General features: G+C 42.4%; 1 protein-coding gene across 4 annotated transcripts in view; it reads right to left on the bottom strand.

Moving 5' to 3' along the window:
- Positions 1-332: 332 nt before the first annotated feature.
- LOC124037904 (pre-B-cell leukemia transcription factor 1) overlaps positions 333-20,031 on the bottom strand; it is a 93,534-nt gene continuing 73,835 nt past the window's right edge. Inside the window, exons 3-10 of one of the 4 annotated variants that reach the window (XM_046353133.1) lie at positions 14,965-15,212; positions 13,227-13,289; positions 11,160-11,350; positions 9,741-9,876; positions 8,408-8,567; positions 7,433-7,545; positions 6,886-6,975; positions 333-3,963 (exon numbers count right to left, since the gene is read on the bottom strand). In XM_046353133.1, coding sequence (XP_046209089.1) covers positions 3,871-3,963; positions 6,886-6,975; positions 7,433-7,545; positions 8,408-8,567; positions 9,741-9,876; positions 11,160-11,350; positions 13,227-13,289; positions 14,965-15,212 — 1,094 coding nt within the window. In that variant the 3' untranslated portion in view covers positions 333-3,870. The remainder of the gene's footprint in view (positions 3,964-6,885; positions 6,976-7,432; positions 7,546-8,407; positions 8,568-9,740; positions 9,877-11,159; positions 11,351-13,226; positions 13,290-14,964; positions 15,213-20,031) is intronic. The other 3 variants (XM_046353135.1, XM_046353134.1, XM_046353136.1) reach the window with 3 other exon arrangements.

Raw genomic sequence — 20,031 nt, 5'->3', positions numbered from 1 at the left:
CCAACTCTGGCGTTATGTCAACAGTGAGAAAATGCCCCCAATGCTTAAGCATGTTTTTGAAGTGTGATGTGCGATCCTATCCAGAGGTGAAGGACTGACAAGTCTGAGACGTGTAAACTTGTGTCCTACAGTAACTTATGACCCTGACCCTGTTACTGAAGTCTTATGTGTCTTAAATTCACAATCCTTGATTTGTTTTTCAGTCAGTTGCATCCCCACTACTTGGTTTTGTTATAAAGCTATGGGACGGGGCTGAATAAATTAATTGAATGTATGGAAATCTCCATAGTATGTGCGTGACAAGGAAAACCAATGAGGACAATACAAAAGTATGCAACAAAAGAAACAATTTATTTGGAATATGCATTAACAGTACAAAGAAAGAGACCATAAAACCTACACCTTGTTAGCTATTTATTTCTCCACAGAAAACAGGTTTTAAATCGGAGTAGTTTTGCAGTTTCCAATGTTAGACTTTTTATTTTATTTTTTATTTTTACATATGCAGAGAGATCTTAAAATGTCAAACCTGTCAAGAAAAGGATCCATGATTTCACTCTGAAATCTTTATAAAAAATAAGTAACATTCAAAAACACTGCAGTACGGTATTTTATTAAAGAACAAAAGACATGCCACAAAGAAAACATTTGATGTTTTAGAAAATTTTTCAGTTTCTTCTTTCTTTTTTATAGTTATTTTTTCTCTCCCTTTTATATCCAAAAACTAAAAGCATCATTACATGAAGCTTTCAATAACAATGATGATACTGGAAAGGCAATGTGAAAAGTAGAGTAACTTTTACTTATTTTACGGGCAACGCATCACAAAAGCTACTGTTCTGCTTGCCACATGGCTAAAATCTGTATCGAAAGACCACTCAAACATACTCCACTCATAGTGTACCTATGTGTTGTCCGTCAACTGGACTATCAGATGTGGGAGCAAATTAAGCCATTTGTAGTTATCAAAAAAAGAACAAGATTTAGCTTCACTCATCATAGTACACGTCCACGTCTCCAACAAGTACATTGAATATAAAATGTAGTTTGTGAAGGAAGAACTAAGTTCTGTGATATGCAGTCTATGGTGGATTCAGCTGTGTGGTACTGTAATTATCTATACAGATGTTGGTTATGATTTGAAATACTATATAATGTGTATATCTATTACCATGGATTTAGTTGGGCTAAAAACACTGTCACGAGATCGTGTTCACACAAACCTTTCACATCACCTTTCATTAACAAGACAGTACCCATTTCTAGAAACACGCTTTTGCGTCAATGCTTTAGAAAGTACAAAGTGAACCAGTGAGCGGATCATATCCGTAATATGAAAGGAACTCTGTCTGTCTGTCTGTCTGTCTGTCTGTCTGTCTGTCTGTCTGTCTGTCTGTCTGTCTGTCTGTCTGTCTGTCTGTCTGTCTGTCTGTCTGTCTGTCTGTCTGTCTGTCTGTCTGTCTGTCTGTCTGTCTGTCTGTCTGTCTGCCTGCCTGCCTGCCTGCCTGCCTGCCTGCCTGCCTGCCTGCCTGCCTGCCTGCCTGCCTGCCTGCCTGTCTGTCAAACATTTCCCAATTCCCCCCAAAATTCCCCCCAAAAACGAAAAACAAGAATAAAGGTGCACATCTACATACATAGAGCATTCTTGGGCTAATTCACATTATGCTAGCAAGAAAAGACAATAGAACGTACTGTAACTCCTGTAACCAAGCGAAAGAAAAGTAAAACAGTAGCCAAATGTATTTATTCACAACGTGAGAACATATATCCCACATGTCTGTGTGCCATCAGGGTTAGTCTTTTCCATTTAATTTCTATAAACAAACACTACTGTGTTTGGACTGCATTTTGGTGTTCTGAGTACAGAAAGACTAGCTGAACATTCCTATGAGATGCACATGGAGTACTTCAGTTAATACACAATTTTACAAATCAAAGAAAGTCGAGTTGGTCAAGCTGATCCCAATGTATAGAGCTGAAGCTTTTGTAGTTATTTTTTGGTATCTACGTAATAGTATGGTGGATATGTTAAAATGCCCAAGAAGGCAATATCTATTTGTGTGTAAATAAATACTGTAGCTAAAATCAAATACAACAAAATTAATAAATCTAATTTACATTTTTGTATTTTTTATTTGCGTAATTTAGACTGGCGCCATATGCTAGGAGGATGCTGAAACATAAGAGTGAATAGTGACCAACCTTGATAACCAAAATGTAAAAACAGGATGATATGAGTGATGAGGTTGAATGGAGAAATTCAAACCGGGTGACAATAATAAATGGACAGTAATATACTACTGAGAAATAGGAAATGAAAGAGCTAACTAGCACCAAAAACACCAAACAAAGACGGTAATTTTGAGAGATATTTCATCATGTGTAGTCGTGTCTTCAATTACTACAACATTATACCACAAAATCAGAATTAAAATCTACATTAAAAATGCTTTTTTTTGTTGCACTTAAACAAGTGATTTTGGTTACCAGCAGTATTTGGCTATTACGATAACACTGATGTACATTGATGGTGATACTGGTAGTGTATGTGTGTGTACAGTATGTATACACACCATATGTTCCGTATAGGTAGACTGTATGGAATAGAGTACAACTATCATTAATGTGTGTTCTCTGTACTGTTTTCTTCTCTTTGACAAATATAAGTGTTACCCAGGGTAATCACTGTAAGTCACTGTGTTTAAAGACATATTGGCTTATTATAATTGATGCTAATGTACTCATTGATTAAGTGTTCTGGGTAGATTTTAAACTCTGCAGGTCAATGGTCTCTGGATGCAGTGCACACTACACACAATATTTCAAGAGCAGTGAATGTATTAGAATTCCATTAGCTAGAATCGCCACGATCCATTCCCTTCTGACCTTCCAAACAGTCTCTTCCATTTATTCTGGAGCATACTGTTACTCTCATAATGTTTGCTTGTGCATTGTTCATCACTCCTGCTATGCTGCATTCAGTATGAGCAGAAAACATAGGCTACCATTCTTGCAGTAATGTTTATTGGCCGATGTAGAAGCTCTGAAACGGAATGCTTAAAATGAGGAGGAAAGGTTGAATCTCCTTTTCAAAGCACCCTGTTGATACTCTAACATGAAATGCTATTAAATACAGTAATGAACCATTTTTCATATGAAATGTCAGAGGGATGTTTTATTTACAAGCACAATTCATATTATACAAATTCATCTCCTGTGTTGAACTTTGGCACTGGACAATTTTAATAGAATTTATTTGATGTTGTGAATTAAGTAATTATATGGGGTGAAACTTGTCACAAAGGCAAAACTGTCCTTAAAAACAAGCCTTGAGACAGGACAAGAGGAGATCGAGAGCTACTGTCAATACCAGTAATTACAACAACAAAAATCAAAGCTTATTTAGAAGATGTCCCATTGTTGTTGTTGTTGTTTTCTTGTTATTTTCAATAGAGGTAGTGTGAAAAGCATTTAAATCTACAAGATACGGGCCATACTGTATACACGTGTTGTAACTGTTTTCCTACTGTGTTATAAGTCAGATGATCACACAATGAGGCAACATGGATATATGGTTGAAGAAAACTGTACAAACAGACAGTGAGGGGGTTGTAGATAGGTGGAAGGAAAGAGCCCTACTCAGGCTACTGACTGACTGACTGTGTCATGATTGGTTGTAAAGAACTGTCTGGTGGTGGTGATGGTGTTTCATTCTGTAGTCCCCACCCGTAGAGAGAGGTCTCCTGCCCTGTGACGAGTCTAGTGTGTCACCTCCAGTCCTGATGGGGAGGGGGGCTGGCTGGCTGGCTAGATGATCGAGGGTGGAGGTTGAGGCTGTCTGGACGGTGGTGGAGGAGAAGGGTGGAGGGATCAGTTGGACGTGTCCGAGTGAACACTTCCGGGTCCTTCTGTGGGGGATGTCACTGATGAGGGGGTGGTAGCATCCTGCCAGCCTCCGTTTGCCTGAGAGAGAGAGACAGGAGAGACAGAATGGAGGGAGGAATTATGAGCCCAGGCATAAGGACACTAATTATACCCTGTCTTTGCTTCTTCTTTTTTTCTCTTCTCTTTCAGAGTACATATTCATTATACAGTTCAATTCGTTTAAAATATCACCTTATCTGCAGTACTGAATTCCATATCTGGGAAGTCCTGGGGACACGTGTAGTAGGTACGGTATGAGCTTTCCTAATGCTAGAACAACCCCAAAACAACAAAACCAACATTCCACTAAAGCCTCAAGCCAAATCTGTATTGGACGAAGATCTGATTCACTCAAATTACAGTAACCTAGACCTCATATTTCAGAACAGAATTGTCACAAAAATTGTACTTGTTTAAAGCAACTGAAAATTCTGTAAATCACATATATGTACCTCTCAGATCACATGCAATGTGCTCAAATTTCTATAATGAAGACAATTTTTGTCTTCACTTCAAAAACAATACTGCATTCTTGTATCACTGGGGTTGAGATAAATGCAACACACATAATAATAACAGTGACAATGTCTGACAAGGACCTTAAAACAAAAGTCCCAAAACAGTCATAAGAGGAATCAATGGTCGCCAATTGTGACGTTGAATGAAAACACAATGAGGCATGAGGTAAGCCATTTCCAATCCCGGAGACAGGCCTGCTAAAAGCATTGAGATATTAATAGCAAATTTCATGCGATCAGAAAAACTGGAAATGGTCCTTGACAGCCTTTCATTTCAAAGCCTGTTATTTTAGCCAGAAGAAAGTCTGTAATCAAAAATGGAGGAAAAAGAAATGTCTTCAAATGTCTGACTTTGGTGACACTCTCTCTGTCTATTTCCAAACTGTAATTACTGCTCTTGTCTACCACAAAACCCATTATGTAACTGCTCAGTCATTATCAACACAGAGAGAGGGGAGTCTTTTCCTCGTTTCACAGATAGGACATACTGCCGATCTCTCTCTCTCTCTCTCTCTCTCTCTCTCTCTCTCTCTCTCTCTCTCTCTCTCTCTCTCTCTCTCTCTCTCTCTCTCTCTCTCTCTCTCTCTCTCTCTCTCTCTCTCTCTCTCTCTCTCTCTCTCTCTCTCTCTCTCTCTCTCTCTCTCTCTCTCTCTCTCTCTCTCATCTGTAAAGCTGGATGAGCATAAAGGTTGATACACTGTTTCTAAGGTGACAGCTTTCCTGAGCTTTACTTTGTGAATAGGTTCGATGCTGAGGTAAATGTGTAATTTTCAACTTCATATTCATCTCCAGCACCACCCCAACATCAACATATGTGAAAATGGCGCGTTTCTATGTTTTGTATTAAAAAAGATAGCGGAAGATAAGTGTGATTTTAGCCAATTATGAGTAGGCATTGCCTACTAATTGCATACCAATTGGTTGATGATATCATTGGAAACACTTATCCTCCTCTCTCTTTTACTACAAAACATAGAAACGCGTCATTTTCACATACTGTATGTTGACGTTGGGGTGGTGCTAACTTTGCATTTGACACAAATACTATTGCAGTACAATGCTGCAGAGAGACAAGGAAATAAGCTAGTCAACCCCACTCCAGAATTCTAAAATGTATAAATGATTTCCGTAAGATATGATTACAGTTATTATATCTCCCCAAATCCTACATTAAGAATAGAGAACCATATTTGTATGGAAGGAAAGGATAACAACGTAGGCCTAGTCTGCTGTTACATTTGTCTCTCAAAAATCAGATAACACGATATCCTTCTCGTATTACGCAGTAAGAAGGTTCATTAAAAGTTATGAAAGTGTGTGGAAAAAAAGAGAATATTGTGGCATTTTAGGACGTGGTACGGGGTCCAAGGATAACGACTATCCATAAGGTCAGGGTGTTGTCTGAGAACAGGGCTTGAACACGTCAGTAGTGCTCTCGCAGGGTTATCACAGCCTGTTCTGTGGGAGGGAGATGAGCGTAGAGTGGAGAGCAAGCCAGGAAAGGAGGGGGGATTTGAATACACACTGCATACCCCACTTTTGTTTTACAGGAGGCATTTCATCTCATTATCATATGGCCATTGAGGCACGACGGGAGAGGAAGCCAGAAGCCTAGCCGCGTGGCTGTGTGTGCCTGTGACCGTCCTCTCTCTCTCGTCGTAGCTCTCACCGACCCACACTGCCGCGGCTCGCTGTCAGGGCCATTAGTGTGGCGGGAGCATGATCTGAGCAATGCGCTTGGATTGCTGTCCCAAGTCCACACTCCGCTCTCCTTGTGTCTGTCTTATTGATTTTCCCTTTTACGACACGGCTTGTCGCTGTGAATTTCCCTGCTGTTTGCAGCCGCCAGCTAACCTCCCCCTCCCTCCCCCCTCTCCTCTGCCCTCACCCAAAACACACACACACTTCCCCCAAATCCAAATCCCCCATCCTCTAAAAAATAAGAAAAAAATATAACATGGTGGAAATACGTCCCCATGTTATGCCCCTCAGTGCTCTGTCAAGGGGCTAGAAGTTTGGCTAGTTTTATTTTTAGTGTGACTCTACTCTGGGGTTGTTCTGATAGGGTTTTAACGGGGCCTCTGGATCCAGAGTGATGATTAGGATCAGGTGGTCAGTGAGGGCGTTAGGGGGCGACCGATCCACGCGTCAAAGGATGTGTCACCTGTTTGTGCCATTCCTGCACGGCCGCGATTGGCTGCAGGTGCTAAGGGAGAGCTGATTGGACGTGACAGGCTCAGGCGGCCGCTCCGTGTGTGTGTGGCCGGCCCCACGCCGTTCTGGCGTTCTGCCCGTGGCGTGACCGATACAGAAGCAATCAACTAGGTGACTGTGGTGGAGCTGAGACAAGTCCTACTAAGTGGCATTCTGAGCCCTATGGCTTTGAAATAATTGGTAGGGGGAAAAGAAAGCGGGAAAAAAACGTGTGTTTTTTTTTCCTTACATTGATGCCCTGCGGACTGTACATCTGGCTGGCTGTGAGGCCCTCACTGTATCCGCCTGTCTGACTGATAACATGGCGAAGGGTATCCACCTGAAACACAACAGAGGGTTACAAACAAAGCAAGGTCAGAGCACAGAAGATAAACAAGACTAACACTGTAAGACAAAGACAAGAAGGAGCGTGATACACAGTACAGGCAGAGAAAACACACAGGAAATACATCCAGCCATGGACAAATACGAAGAAAGATAACCAAAACATGTCATTACGTGTTTAGAAGACTGTCGAAAGGATGAAATTAGTGAGAGCTGCAGAGAGCACTGAATTATTTTCATCTTTACACTCGCTGTAATGTTTTAGTATGGTGGAAGACGATACCTTGAAAACCCTATGGTGTGGCGCTATTAGGAGCCCATAGTTATGTAGACACTGGGGGAGTACTGAGATGCCTGTAGTGCATTTAGGATAGATTACAAGGTCTTTTCTTAGGGAGGTGGATCTGTTCCTATAGTAGTATCTTCTGCACTGCTTAGTTATATGGCCCTACCTGTGACTGCACGTTGGCTCCCACCTGAGCCCCTTGGTACGAGTCCCCATTGAGAGACTGCACGCTCATGAACAAGTCGCCGGAGTTTGACATGTTAAAAGATCCAGCAGAACCTGGAAGAGGAGAGAGGGAGCACTGGAATCACAGAGCAGCGAGAAAGAGGAGCAAGCAGAGCAGGATTCAGCCACTTAGCCCCGTCCAGGGTTAGACCCGGAGAAGCACCATGCAAAGTGTCAGCAAGCAAACAAATGCAGTTAGCGCTGGACGCAGGGGTGGGCAATTCCAGTCCTCAAGGGCCTGCTTGGTGTCCCAGTTTTTCCCCTAGCCCCAGCTAACACACCTGACTCCAATAATCACCCAATCATGAGCTTCAGTTTAGAATGGAATTTGATTAAATCAGCTGTGTTTGCTAGGGATGGAGGAAAAGTGTGACACCAATCTGGCCCTCGAGGACTGGAGTTGCCCACCCCTGCGAGAGAAAAAGTTAGAAGTAGCGCTAGTGTTAGGGCTAGGGCCAGAGCGAGCAGACAGGTTAGAGAGTGGCAGCATAAAGCTGAGGGAACGGTGAGTCGAGTACAGTCGTCAGATGTGCTGTTGTGGTGACTATTTGTCAACATGAAAGTAGAATGGTAAGATGTCTCTACAGTCAACGTATCATGAATGATATGTTATGTGTTTCTGTAAAACTGTTATTCGTGGTCAACAAGATCAATGAATTCAGTCAATTCAATTGGTACAACAAAATGTAAATGTTCTATGTTGAGATAAAGTACAATAAAAGGTGTGTTAATTGAAAAGAAGACAACAGCGAAGAAAGTATTGGGAGACTTGACATGGGGTCCTGGTATCCTACTCTTGGAAAAAGCAATTTTCCCTTTTGTTCTTTTGACTTGAACATAGAAAAATGCCCTTGACTGATATAGAGTGCATTCAGAGCCTTCCAAATAACCCATTGGTATTATTCTTTAGTCTCACCTGCAGAATTTGGAGTGGAGGGCGAGTTAGCCTGGCTCCCGTGTGAGGATACGTTGGTCGCGTTCACAGCAGTTTTGGCAGCATACATGTTGGCTTCTTCCTGGAACTTTCCAATGTTTTTCTTGTATCTGATTCTTTTATTTCCGAACCAGTTGGAAACCTGTACAAACAATGTGCAACTTGTAAATGCTTACCCAATGTTAATGTTACACAAATACATTTCCCACTTTTTTACTGAGCAAATGTGTGAAATCAGAATCCGAATGAGCTCTGCATGCATGGCCCTCCACTGTCTGGCATATCCTATTCCGACACTGAAGAAAGACTTTGCCTGAGTCCCAAATGGCATCCTATACCCTTTATAGTGCACTACTTTTAACCAGAGCCCAATGGGCCCTGGTCAAAGGTAGTGCAGTATATAGGGAATAGGGTGCCATTTGGAACACACATTTTCGAGGTAGTAGCGAGTACTACCACTCGCTACGTAGACCAGTACTGTGAATCCACATTAGTGGCAGAAGGGAATGATTGCCAGTAACAGTCTCATTATGTCAGTATGACTGCAGCTATCATCAGAGCTCACGCTAGCACCAATCAGTCAACATCCACGATCTAACACCCATTACAGCTAATGGACTCCCCGATGAAGCTACCAGGATAAGCCAGGTAGCGCTAATGATAAATAACATTAAAATAAAAAACTAAATCAATCCGGTTGCTGAGTTTGAACGAATGCAGAGAGAAGGTAGGTAAACATATTATTTTATCATAGACCCAGAGGTCGAGTCCCAAATGGAACTCTATTCTCTATGGGACCTGGTCAAAAAGGGCTCTGGTCAAAAATAGTGCACTACATAAGGAAAAGGGTGCCATTTGGGGCACAGACAGATGCTCAACTAATCATTCAGACCCTGAAGCACGTTGTTATCATCAAACAACGCCCAGATGCATCCTCAAAATAATTTTGCATAAACTTAATGAAACCGTTTGAGGAGATGATGGACGAGAAACACATAACATGACAGCTGTTTACCTTGGTATTGTTGGTGCATTCTTAATTACATTATCAATCATCATATTACACTATCAATTTAGTCCCTGTGATGTAGCCTATGAATTAAGAAAATCATGTAATGCTCACATCTTAAAGGCTCAGCGCAGTCAAAAAACAGATTTTCCAGTTTTGTATGTATATTTCCACACAATGAGGTTGGAATAATACTGTGAAATTGTGAAAATGATTATACTGGCCTTCCACATTATCCACTACTGCCTCTAGTCCTGTTCTACGTGTACTGTGGCCTTCCAGAAGACAGGTGGCACTGTACTGTACCTGTGAAACTGTGATGGAGCACTTCTTGGCCAGCTCCTCCTTGGCCTCTTCACTAGGGTAAGGGTTAGACAGGTGCGAGTAGAAGTACTCATTCAGGATCTCTGTCGCCTGTTTGTTGAAGTTCCGTCTTTTCCGTCTACAAGGAGAATGATAGAAATTGGTTAGTTAGGACCGAATAAACACTATGTAAAATAGGAAATGCCAAGTGTCAAAGCCCTTTGAGGTAATACAGGCACCTCATACAGGCACCTCATACAGTAACAACACAACTACCACCCAATTTGATCCAATACCTTCCATACAACTGCCACCCCATTTCAATACAGCTGCCTAAACTGGTACGAAATATGTTTTCTTTGCGAAGGTTCACTAATAGAAATGAACAACGCCTGCAAATCCTGACAAACAACAGAACACTGGCCTTCCTTATTAAAGGCTAGAAAACGTGCCGTAAGCACGCGTTGATGCTAGTTCAGTTCACTGACCCCTCCATCTCTTCCTCCTTTTCCATCTCCACCCTCCATCAGGTTATGTCTGCATGTGCCACATCTCATGACAGGGCTTTACATAAGCTAGGTCGGGAACCCTGTAAAAATGCTTGCCTCCATGCATCGCATCGATTGACTGGTGAAAGAGATTTGTGCTGAAATCTTCGTCCCGCACTCCAAAAGCCTGCTTGAGAATATGTAAATGTGCACAGCATGGTGCTAGGGCAGGCTGCAGATTAATCAGTAAAGCTGAGACTGGTAGGGAGGCAGTGCCTCTCTCTCTCTCTCTCTCTCTCTCTCTCTCTCTCTCTCTCTCTCTCTCTCTCTCTCTCTCTCTCTCTCTCTCTCTTTCTCTCACTCACTCTCTAACTGAAAGCCCTTCCCTTCTTCCCCTGTCTCCCTCCCTGCACCACAGCCACAATCATTTGCAGAAGAATAGGGGTGGGGGGGGAGCTTTGTAAGAAGAGCCCAAGCCTAATTTAAATGTTATGCTTCCGACTCCGACTCAGAGTGAGATTTATCCTCTGAGAAATGTATGCAAATCCAAAACATGCATCAAAAGGAACAAGGGATTATATTAAAAAAGGGAAATATTTAGCGTTATGGAGCCTGGAGAGAGGAGATAATTGTCTGCGGCCAAGAAGCAAGGCTCTATGTGCTGGTTGAAATGGCACCAATAGATGTGCCGTAGGTAGGCTCAAAACTTTGGTTGATTTCGGAAGATCAGTTGTGATGATGTTGTATAGAGTGGTGGTAAGCTGTAGAATAACACGCTGTCAACGTGACTGTAAAAGCACCTGATGTGACTAATGCAGCTACAGGTATGGAAATACTGTAGCTAGCTGTGCAAGTCAACAAAAACATTGCAGTGGCACAGTGACTTTGCACACGGTCATTTGCACAGCTGTAGGCACACACACAAGACACACACCTGGCATCGAGGAAGCGGGATCGCAGGATCATGACGGCCTCGCAGGTGCTCTGTTTGAGCTGCATCTGGATGGAGCTGAACTTGCGGTGGATGATCCCCACCATGCGCTCGATCTCCTTGGGAGAGATGGGCCGCGTGCGACTCTGCTCCCTCAGCAGGTTCATCACATGGGTGGTGAACTCGTTACAAGCCTGCAGAGGGGGGGAAACAGACAGAGAGAGAGAGGTGATCAGATAGATAGAGCAATCTGGTTTGTTACATTTACATTTGAGTCTTTTAGCATACACTCTTGTCCCGAGTGACATCAGTTTCTTCTATCTAGACTGTCAAAAGAAATGTTGTTGGTGAGAGTTTTCATAGCAGCCTCACCATGATGATGGTGATATACTATATGGCTATTGACGGGCTGGGTGGTGTCCTCTAGCATTGGATTAATGCAGTGTTTGTATACAGTGCAAAAATATACTGTATGGTATTCTACATCAGTCAAGGTCATGCACAAAGACAGAAAGGAAAAATTGGATGCAAATTAAGAGGTGTTTAATGTATGTAGTTCATGGGAATGCTTCCATGTTGTGAAGTCAAGGGGGAATATAAGTGGTGATATTTTTCATATTAAACAGAAGTGGCAATGGCAACTGTAAGTGTCGTTTTTCAGAAAGGAGACATGGAGAAATGACAGCTGCTAGTCCCTGCTGACGAGCAGCAAACCTTCTCTTCTTACCGCAGTCGAGTCGCAGCTGAGCGGGTTGAGAGATTAACATGCCATGATGATACACTCACCCTCCTGTGTGGCACTAGGCGTGAACCTGACATGATATTACAGCCTCTGTCTCTCTCCCTCTGTCTCACTCCCTGTCCTTTTCTCTTTCTCTAGAACTCTTTCTTGTTCTCCCTCTCCCTCTTTCTCTGTCGTGTCTTGTTCTCTTTCTCCTTCTAATTCTCCCCCTCACTTTCTCTCTCTCTCCATCACTCTACAATATGTCTGTCATATTCACACTCATCTCAAAGGGCCCTTATTGACATGAAAGCAATAGTTATCAAAGCAGAAGGATGTGAATGAAGAGAGACAGTAACAAGACAAAGTACAACAATACAAAAATGTCTGTACAACGAATGTAAATGACAGTGAATAGGTGGTGATGATATGAGAGGTAAGGTGCAGAGTAGTCATGCGGTTGGTGTCATACAATGATGCATGGGGCTGCCAGTGAAGCCATCTGGCACAGCCCCAGATAGACTATAGACATAATGTCTTCATAACAACACACACACACACACACACACACACACACACACACACACACACACACACACACACACACACACACACACACACACACACACACACACACACACACACACACACACACACACACACACACACACACACACACACACACACACACACACACACACACACACAGACATGTATATCCTGGATAATGTGTATGTGGGCCTTGTCTGAAACAAAATACATGCAAACATGGTATAGTGCAATGTACTGATTATGATGCTACTGAAAGCATCTAAAGCAAGCAGGCATAGCATCGATTACAAATAAACGTATAGAAATAAATAAATATCTTGAAAAATAATAAAGAAAAAAAAACCTGTTAAACCACGAATAAATTGTGGTGATAAATGATAAGTGAGTTCTAGTATTTTTTTACTCCGTAAGCAACACTACGGCTTTAAAAGACTGGGTTGCCATCCAGTTCCTAATCCTGATCCTGACAGTGAAGGTCTGTTCCCTATCACTGAGATTGTAAGGGAGGGAAGCGTGGTATAAAATGCTGGGTTTAGAAAGCTCTGGGTTGTAAATAAAAACACTGGAGCCAAGGTTCACATTGGATTCGCGAATAGATTTAGTTACTAACCCAGCTTTATAAAAACTAGTCAGATGTGGAAAAATGTATTTGACTCAACACATCCCGAAGGGTGTCTATTTGGTAAACAACCTAACCAAAGTAAAATAATGTTATTAACTAATGATATTATGACTATAAAATATATTATCTCTCTACATAGTGTATGGTTGGGCAGTGGTCTGCAGTGGAGGAGTACCTTGTTTCCGTTGCCATGACTCCCTGTGTAACTGTCCCCCCTCCATCCGCACTGGGATACCATCTTAAATACAGTATATTACAGATATATTACATATTATATATAATTATATAGCACATTGTCAGCATGTAATGGTGGCATAGTCGCAGGACTGTTTTCCACACTACTTCCGACTGCTACAGTCCTGCCTATTGTATGTGGCTCCGGGGTGAAGTTTCCCCTAGGTACAGATCTAGGATCAGCTTCCCCTTCTCCAATCCTAAACTTAACCATTAGCGGGGACAATGCAAAACCGATCCAAGATCAGCGTCTAGAGGCAACTTTACCCTACTCCACTGTGTGTGTGTGTTTCAGGATGGCAACCCTGTCTACAGACTAGACTAACATCACTGAATCCTGTTTACAAACTAGACTAACATCACAACACTAAACCCTGTCTCTAGACTAGACTAACATCACAACACTAAACCCTGTCTCTAGACTAGATTAACATCACAACACTGACTTTGCTTTTTTTTATATAAATGTAAGCAGTGTCTGGGACTATACGGAAAATACATTTGCATTTCATCAAACAGGGCATGCATTCATTCCAGCCAGCCTTAACATTTGACTGTGTGTATATTGGTTAGGAAGTAGACAACGTTATGCAGTAAAATCCACTCTGATTTATTGGCATGGTAGATAATGACATGGAGGAGAAGAGAAGGAAACTGCACATTACATAGGGATGCAATGGAGATGAGAGAAAATCTGTCACATCTTTAGATGGATGCCATAAATGTAGAAAGCCTCCTTAAATTGGGATGTAAATATAAAAAGATGTATGGCTCAGTTGGTAGAGCATGATGCTTGCATGCCAGGATTGTGGGTTTGATTCCCGGGACCACCCATATGTAAAATGTATGCATACAGTCGCTTTGGATAAAAACATCTCCTAAATGGGATATACAGTGAGCTCCAAAACTATTGGGACAGTGACACTTCATTTTAGTTTTTGCCTCTGTATTCCAGCACTTTGCACTATAACCTCTTAGCCCATTGTATAATTTCAAAACCAGACTGTCAGCTTTAATTTGAGGGTATTTTCATCCATATCGGGTGAACCAGTACATAAGCCCCCCCCCCCCCCCCCTCCCCATTTTAGAGGACCAAAAGTATTGGGACAAATTCACTTATATGTGTATTAAAGTAGTCAAACGTTGCGTATTTGGCGCACAATGATTACATCAAGCTTGTGACTCTACACATTTGTTGGATGCTTTTGTTGTTTGTCTTGTTTGTTTCAGATTATTTTGAGCCCAATAGAAATGAAATGGTAAATAATGTGTTGTGTCATTTTGGAGTCCCTTTTATTGTAAATAAGAATATAACATGTTTCTAAACACTTCTACATGATTACAGATCAATTCTGAATAAATTGTGAATAATGATGAGTGAGAAAGTTACAGGGGCACAAACATCATACCCCCCGAAAATGCTGACCTCCCCTGTTATTGTAATTCTCCTCCAAATGCTGAGAGGTTTAACATGTCTTGGTGGTATGATATTTGTGCTTCTGTAACTTTATCACTCATCATTCTTCAGGTAGTCATAGGTTAACAAATAATCACTGTGATGGGAATGGTGATGGGTGGAGCTGGTGCGTTTGGGTTACATGGTTAGAGTACGTGATTATGGTAAAAGACACCTAAGACAGTAGTTCTCTGAGGGGTGAGTGTATCCTGTCCATCCTTACCTGTTCGTATTTCTCCAGCTCTGTGTGGTAGATCTGTCTGATCTGAGAGAGCTTGGCTCTGTAGTCCGAGTGTTCCGCTGAGTTATCCGCTCCTGCCCCGCCCCCTGAGGCTGCAGCAGCAGCCGCAGCAGCTGCAGAACCGCCCCCTTTCTCAGGTCCAGACACGCCCTCCGCCAGCAACATGTTGTCCAATCGCATGAGCTGGGCATCTGGAGGCTCCTCCTCCTGAGCGCCACGGATACTCAGCACTGCAAACGACAGAAAGGGTCAGAGGTCAGTCACACAGGTCACCAATCACAGCGTCGTGACACCATAGGTCACTCACACACAGCGCTGTGACAGCATAACAAGCTGTCGGCTGTAGGCAGCACTCCACGCCCTGCCTGACTCCACGCCTGACACACAGAACACACACACCATGCCTGACTCATCCTCCTCCTTTGGTCTGGAGAGCAACGGCGTGGCAGAATTGTTTTCTTTTCACCACGGTAACGCTTGGTGGTGCATCCATGTGGACTGTAAAAGCGAGCAGGCTCAGACTGAGACGACTCGAGTACAGTGTGTAGTGTAAATGGCAGTAGAAGTACATAGTGTAGTGTAGCTGGCAGTAGGACATCCCTGTCAGGACAGGGTTCATCCAGTTGATAAATCACCTTCCTCTTTATGGTTCATCTCCGTGCCAGAATAAAGGCTACGGCGCTAGACTCTGGCAAGACTACACGATAACAAAACTCAATTTATATAATTTCATTAACTTAAAATGCAACTTCAATAATAACTACCAGAGCATTGGCCAGGACTGCTTGGTATTCAATACATATGTCATAAAGCAATTTGTGATATTGCAGGAATAAATAAACAAATACTATAAATGGGGTTTACGCTCTGGTAATGAATGAGGCATCGTCTCTGAGGACTCAGTTATGGCATCCCAAATGGCACCCTATTCACTTTATAGTGCACTACTTTTGTCTGGGGGCCACAGGTTTTGGTCAAAAGTAGTGCACTATACAGGGATTAGGGTGCCATGTGGGAACATCACCTCGGTGACATCACTGGTGTCTTAGGTGCCTTATATCAGTATTAGGACACATTGAACTGTGGATAATGGTGGTTTTGTACTTCACTGATTACCAGTTCAGTGTGTAAATGTGACCTCCATGCATTCACACAGAAAACACACTGATTGATGCTCTTACCGTGGTGCTTGTTTACTATTCTTACAATGCCCTAACATTGCTGGTTCTTAAAGCATAAGGATCTGGGCGACAACTGAAGTCTGTCGTTGAGCGATAGTGCACATTGTGAGGCCAAGCACTGGACTTGGCAGTGCGTGTGGAGTGGCAGAGCGAAGGTATTCATGCTGTTCCCTTTTCTGCCTCTAGAGGTCTCCCTCGCTGTTCATTAGGGTAGACAAGGCCAACCTTCCACTTTATGAAATAAAACACACTTACAGATCTATCCATTCCAACTACAAACACCTTCTCCCACTGTCTATGAATTCAAAATGATAGCAGGGAAGGCAAGTGCATCAAATGTAGCATACACCATGTCATTACTTTAAAGGCTACAGCCACTTATCCAGGCTGCATCACATCCTGCTGTGATTGGGAGTCCCATAGGGCGAAGCTCGGGTTTGGCCGGGGTAGGCCGTCATTGTAAATAAGAATTTGCTCCTAACTGTCTTGCCTAGTTAATTAAAGGTTCAATTTCAAATGTAAAATATGCAGCATCTATATACGGTGCCTTCGGGAAAGTATTCAGACCCCTTGACTTTTTCCACATTTTGTTACGTTACAGCCTTATTCTAAAATGGATTAAATAGTTTTTTTTCTCATCAATCTACACACAATACCCCTTAATGGCAAAGAAAAAACATGTTTTTAGAAATTATTGCTAATTTATAAAAGAAAATCAACTGAAATATCACATTTACATAAGGATTCAGACCCTTTACTCAATACTTTGTTGAAGCACCTTTGGCAGCGATTACAACATAGAGTCTTCTTGGGTATGACGCTACAAGCTTGGAACACCTGTATTTGGGGAGTTTCTTCCATTCTTCTCTGCAGTTTCTCTCAAGCTCTGTCAGGTTGGATGGGGAGTGTCACTGCACAGCTATTTTCAGGTCTCTCCAGAGATGTTTGATCAGGTTTAAGTCTGGGCTCTGGCTGGGCCACTCAAGGACATTCAGAGACTTGTCCCAAAGCCACTCCTGCGTTGTCTTGGCTGTGTGCTTAGGGTCGTCCTGTTGGAAGGTGAACCTTCGCCCCCAGTCTGAGCGCTCTCGAGCAGGTTTTCATCAAGGATCTCTGTACTTGGTTCCATTCATCTTTCCCTCGACCCTAACTAGTCTCCCAGTCCCTGCATCTGAAAAACATCCTCACAGCATGATGCTGCCACCACCATGCTTCCAACGTAGGGATGGTGCCAGGTTTCCTCCAGATGTGACGCTTCGCATTCAGACCAAAGAGTTCAATCTTGGTTTCATCAGACCAGAGAATCTTGTGGTCTGAGAGTCTTCAGTTCCCATTTGGCAAACTCCAAGCGGGCTGTCATGTGCCTTTTACTGAGGAGTGGCTTCCATCTGGCCACTCTACCATAGAGGCCTGAATAGTGGAGTGCTGCAGAGATGGTTGTCCTTCTAGAAGATTCTCCCATCTCCACAGAGGAACTCTATAGCTCTGTCAGTGACCATCAGGTTCTTGGTCACCTCCCTGACCAAGGCCCTTCTCCCCGATTGCTCAGTTTGGCAGGGTGGCCAGCTCTAGGAAGAGTCTTGGTGGTTCCAAACTTCTTCCATTGAAGAATGATGGAGGCCACTGTGGCCCTTCCCCAGATCTGTGCCTTGACACAATCCTATCTCTGAGATCTACGGACAATTCCTTAAACCTCATGGCTTGGTTTTTGCTCTGACATTCACTGTCAACTGCAGGACCTTACATAGACAGACATGTGCCTTTCCAAATCATGTCAAATAAATGTAATTTACCACAGTTGGCCTCCAATCAAGTTGTAGAAACATCTCAAGGATGATCAATGGAAATAGGATGCACCTGAGCTTAATTTCGAGTCTCATAGCAAAGGGTCTGAATACTTAAGTAAATAAGGTATCTTAATTATACATTTGCAAACATTTCTAAAAACCTGTTTTCGCTTTTTCCTTATGAAATATTGCGTATTAGATGGCTGAGAATTATCTTTAAAAAATATATATTTAAAAAAAAGGTAAAAATAAGGCTGTAACGTAACAACATGTGGAGAAAGTCAAGGAGTCTGAGTACTTTCTGAAGGCACTGTATGACTTACTGACTTTAAGGCCAATGTTTGAGAATTGCTATTTAAAACATTAACCCTCCTCACATGTCTCATTGTCTCTGAACAAAATGGAACAGGCAGGAATACTTCATTAATCCTGAAACAATGGGAGTAAATTTTATAGCATTAAACCCAGATTAGATCGCTGCCCCAGCCATAGGATGGGATGGCTGGGGTGGGGTGGTTAGGGTGGGGGTGTCTGGGCTGGGTGGGGGTTTAGCGGGATGAGAAAGGGGCCGGCTGTACAGCCAGAGGGAGGCTACCCCCGCTGCTCTCCCCTGTGTCATTAGAGAATGTCCTTCATCACACTGAAAAGGTGGGGATAAGGTGGAGAGAGGGGAATCCCCCTGGGTGTGTGTGTGTCTGGAATGACACCCTATTCTCTATTTCGTGTACTCCTTGCCCTGGTCAAAAACAGTGCACTATATAGGGAATATGGTACCATTTTGGACGCTGCACTTGTCTTTTACAGCCACTACGACTCTACAAACTTGTTGGATGCATTTGCAGTTTGTTTTGGATGTGTTTCGGATTATGTCGTGTCCAATAGAAATTAATGGTAAATAATGTATTGTGATGTTTTGGAGTCACTTTTATTGTAAATATGAATAGAATATGTTTCTAGAGACATAAAGTGCTTTCATTTCTAAACAGTACAACATATCACAGTGCTGTGAAAATGTATTTGTCCCCTGTCTAATTTTCTTTACTTTTGCACATTTTTGATAGAAAATGCTATCAGATCTTCAACCAAAACCTAGTATTAGATCAAGGGAACCTGAGTGAACAAGTAACGCAACAGTCCTGCAACACCCAATGCCCCTGTGTGTGAAAAATGCATTGCCCCCCTTTCACTCAATAACTGATTGCTTCACTCACATCGCCATGGAGGAATTTTGGCCCACTATTCCATGCAGAGCTGCTTTAACTCAGCACCATTTGTGGGTTTTCAAGCATGAACTGCTCGTTTCAAGTTCGCAAAAACATCTACATTTGGATTAGGTCTGGACTTTGACGAGGCCATTCCAAAACTTTTCATGTCGACTTGATTGTGTGTTTTTGATCATCGTCTTGCTGCAGGACCCAGCTGCACTTCAGCTTCAGCTCACAGACAGATGGCCTGACATTCTCCTGTAGAATTATCTGATACAGAGCAGAATTCATGGTTCCTTCTATTTTAGGCAAGTCATCCAGGTCATGAGGCGGCAAAGCATCCCCAAACTATCACACAACCACCACCATGCTTAACTGTTGGTATGAGCTTCTTAATGTGGAATGCAGTGTTTGTTTTTTGCCAGGCATATTGGGACCCTTAATGGGACTTACTATATATTGTACTCTAGTCGTGGCTCATACTATATTATGTGTGTATTGTTATTTTATTGCTAGGTCTTACACTGTAATGTTGGAGCTAGAAACACAAGCACTTCGCTGCATCTGCGATAACATCTGCAAATCTCAATAAACTTTCATTTGAAAGTAGTATAACCCTGTGTAAAAAATGTGTTGAACAATATTGTTATCACCTTTAATTCCTCATAGGATAATACCACAGGAATACATTTCTAGAATAGTGGGAATTTAATATTTACTGATACTGTATGCAAGTTAAACTACATTTTGGACTTTGAGTAAACCTGGATGACTAAATATTGTTTACTGCAAGTTCACACGATCTTTCCTGTCCATTGGTTAAAGGGCAGGGATAAAGACTTCCAACTAAGTCGCACAGTTAACAGAATTTTGGGA

This window comes from Oncorhynchus gorbuscha, linkage group LG06 (genome assembly GCF_021184085.1).
Source record: "Oncorhynchus gorbuscha isolate QuinsamMale2020 ecotype Even-year linkage group LG06, OgorEven_v1.0, whole genome shotgun sequence".
NCBI lineage: Eukaryota > Metazoa > Chordata > Actinopteri > Salmoniformes > Salmonidae > Oncorhynchus > Oncorhynchus gorbuscha.
Note: the sequence above shows the minus strand (reverse complement) of the source record. Positions and strands in the feature narration are given on the sequence as shown.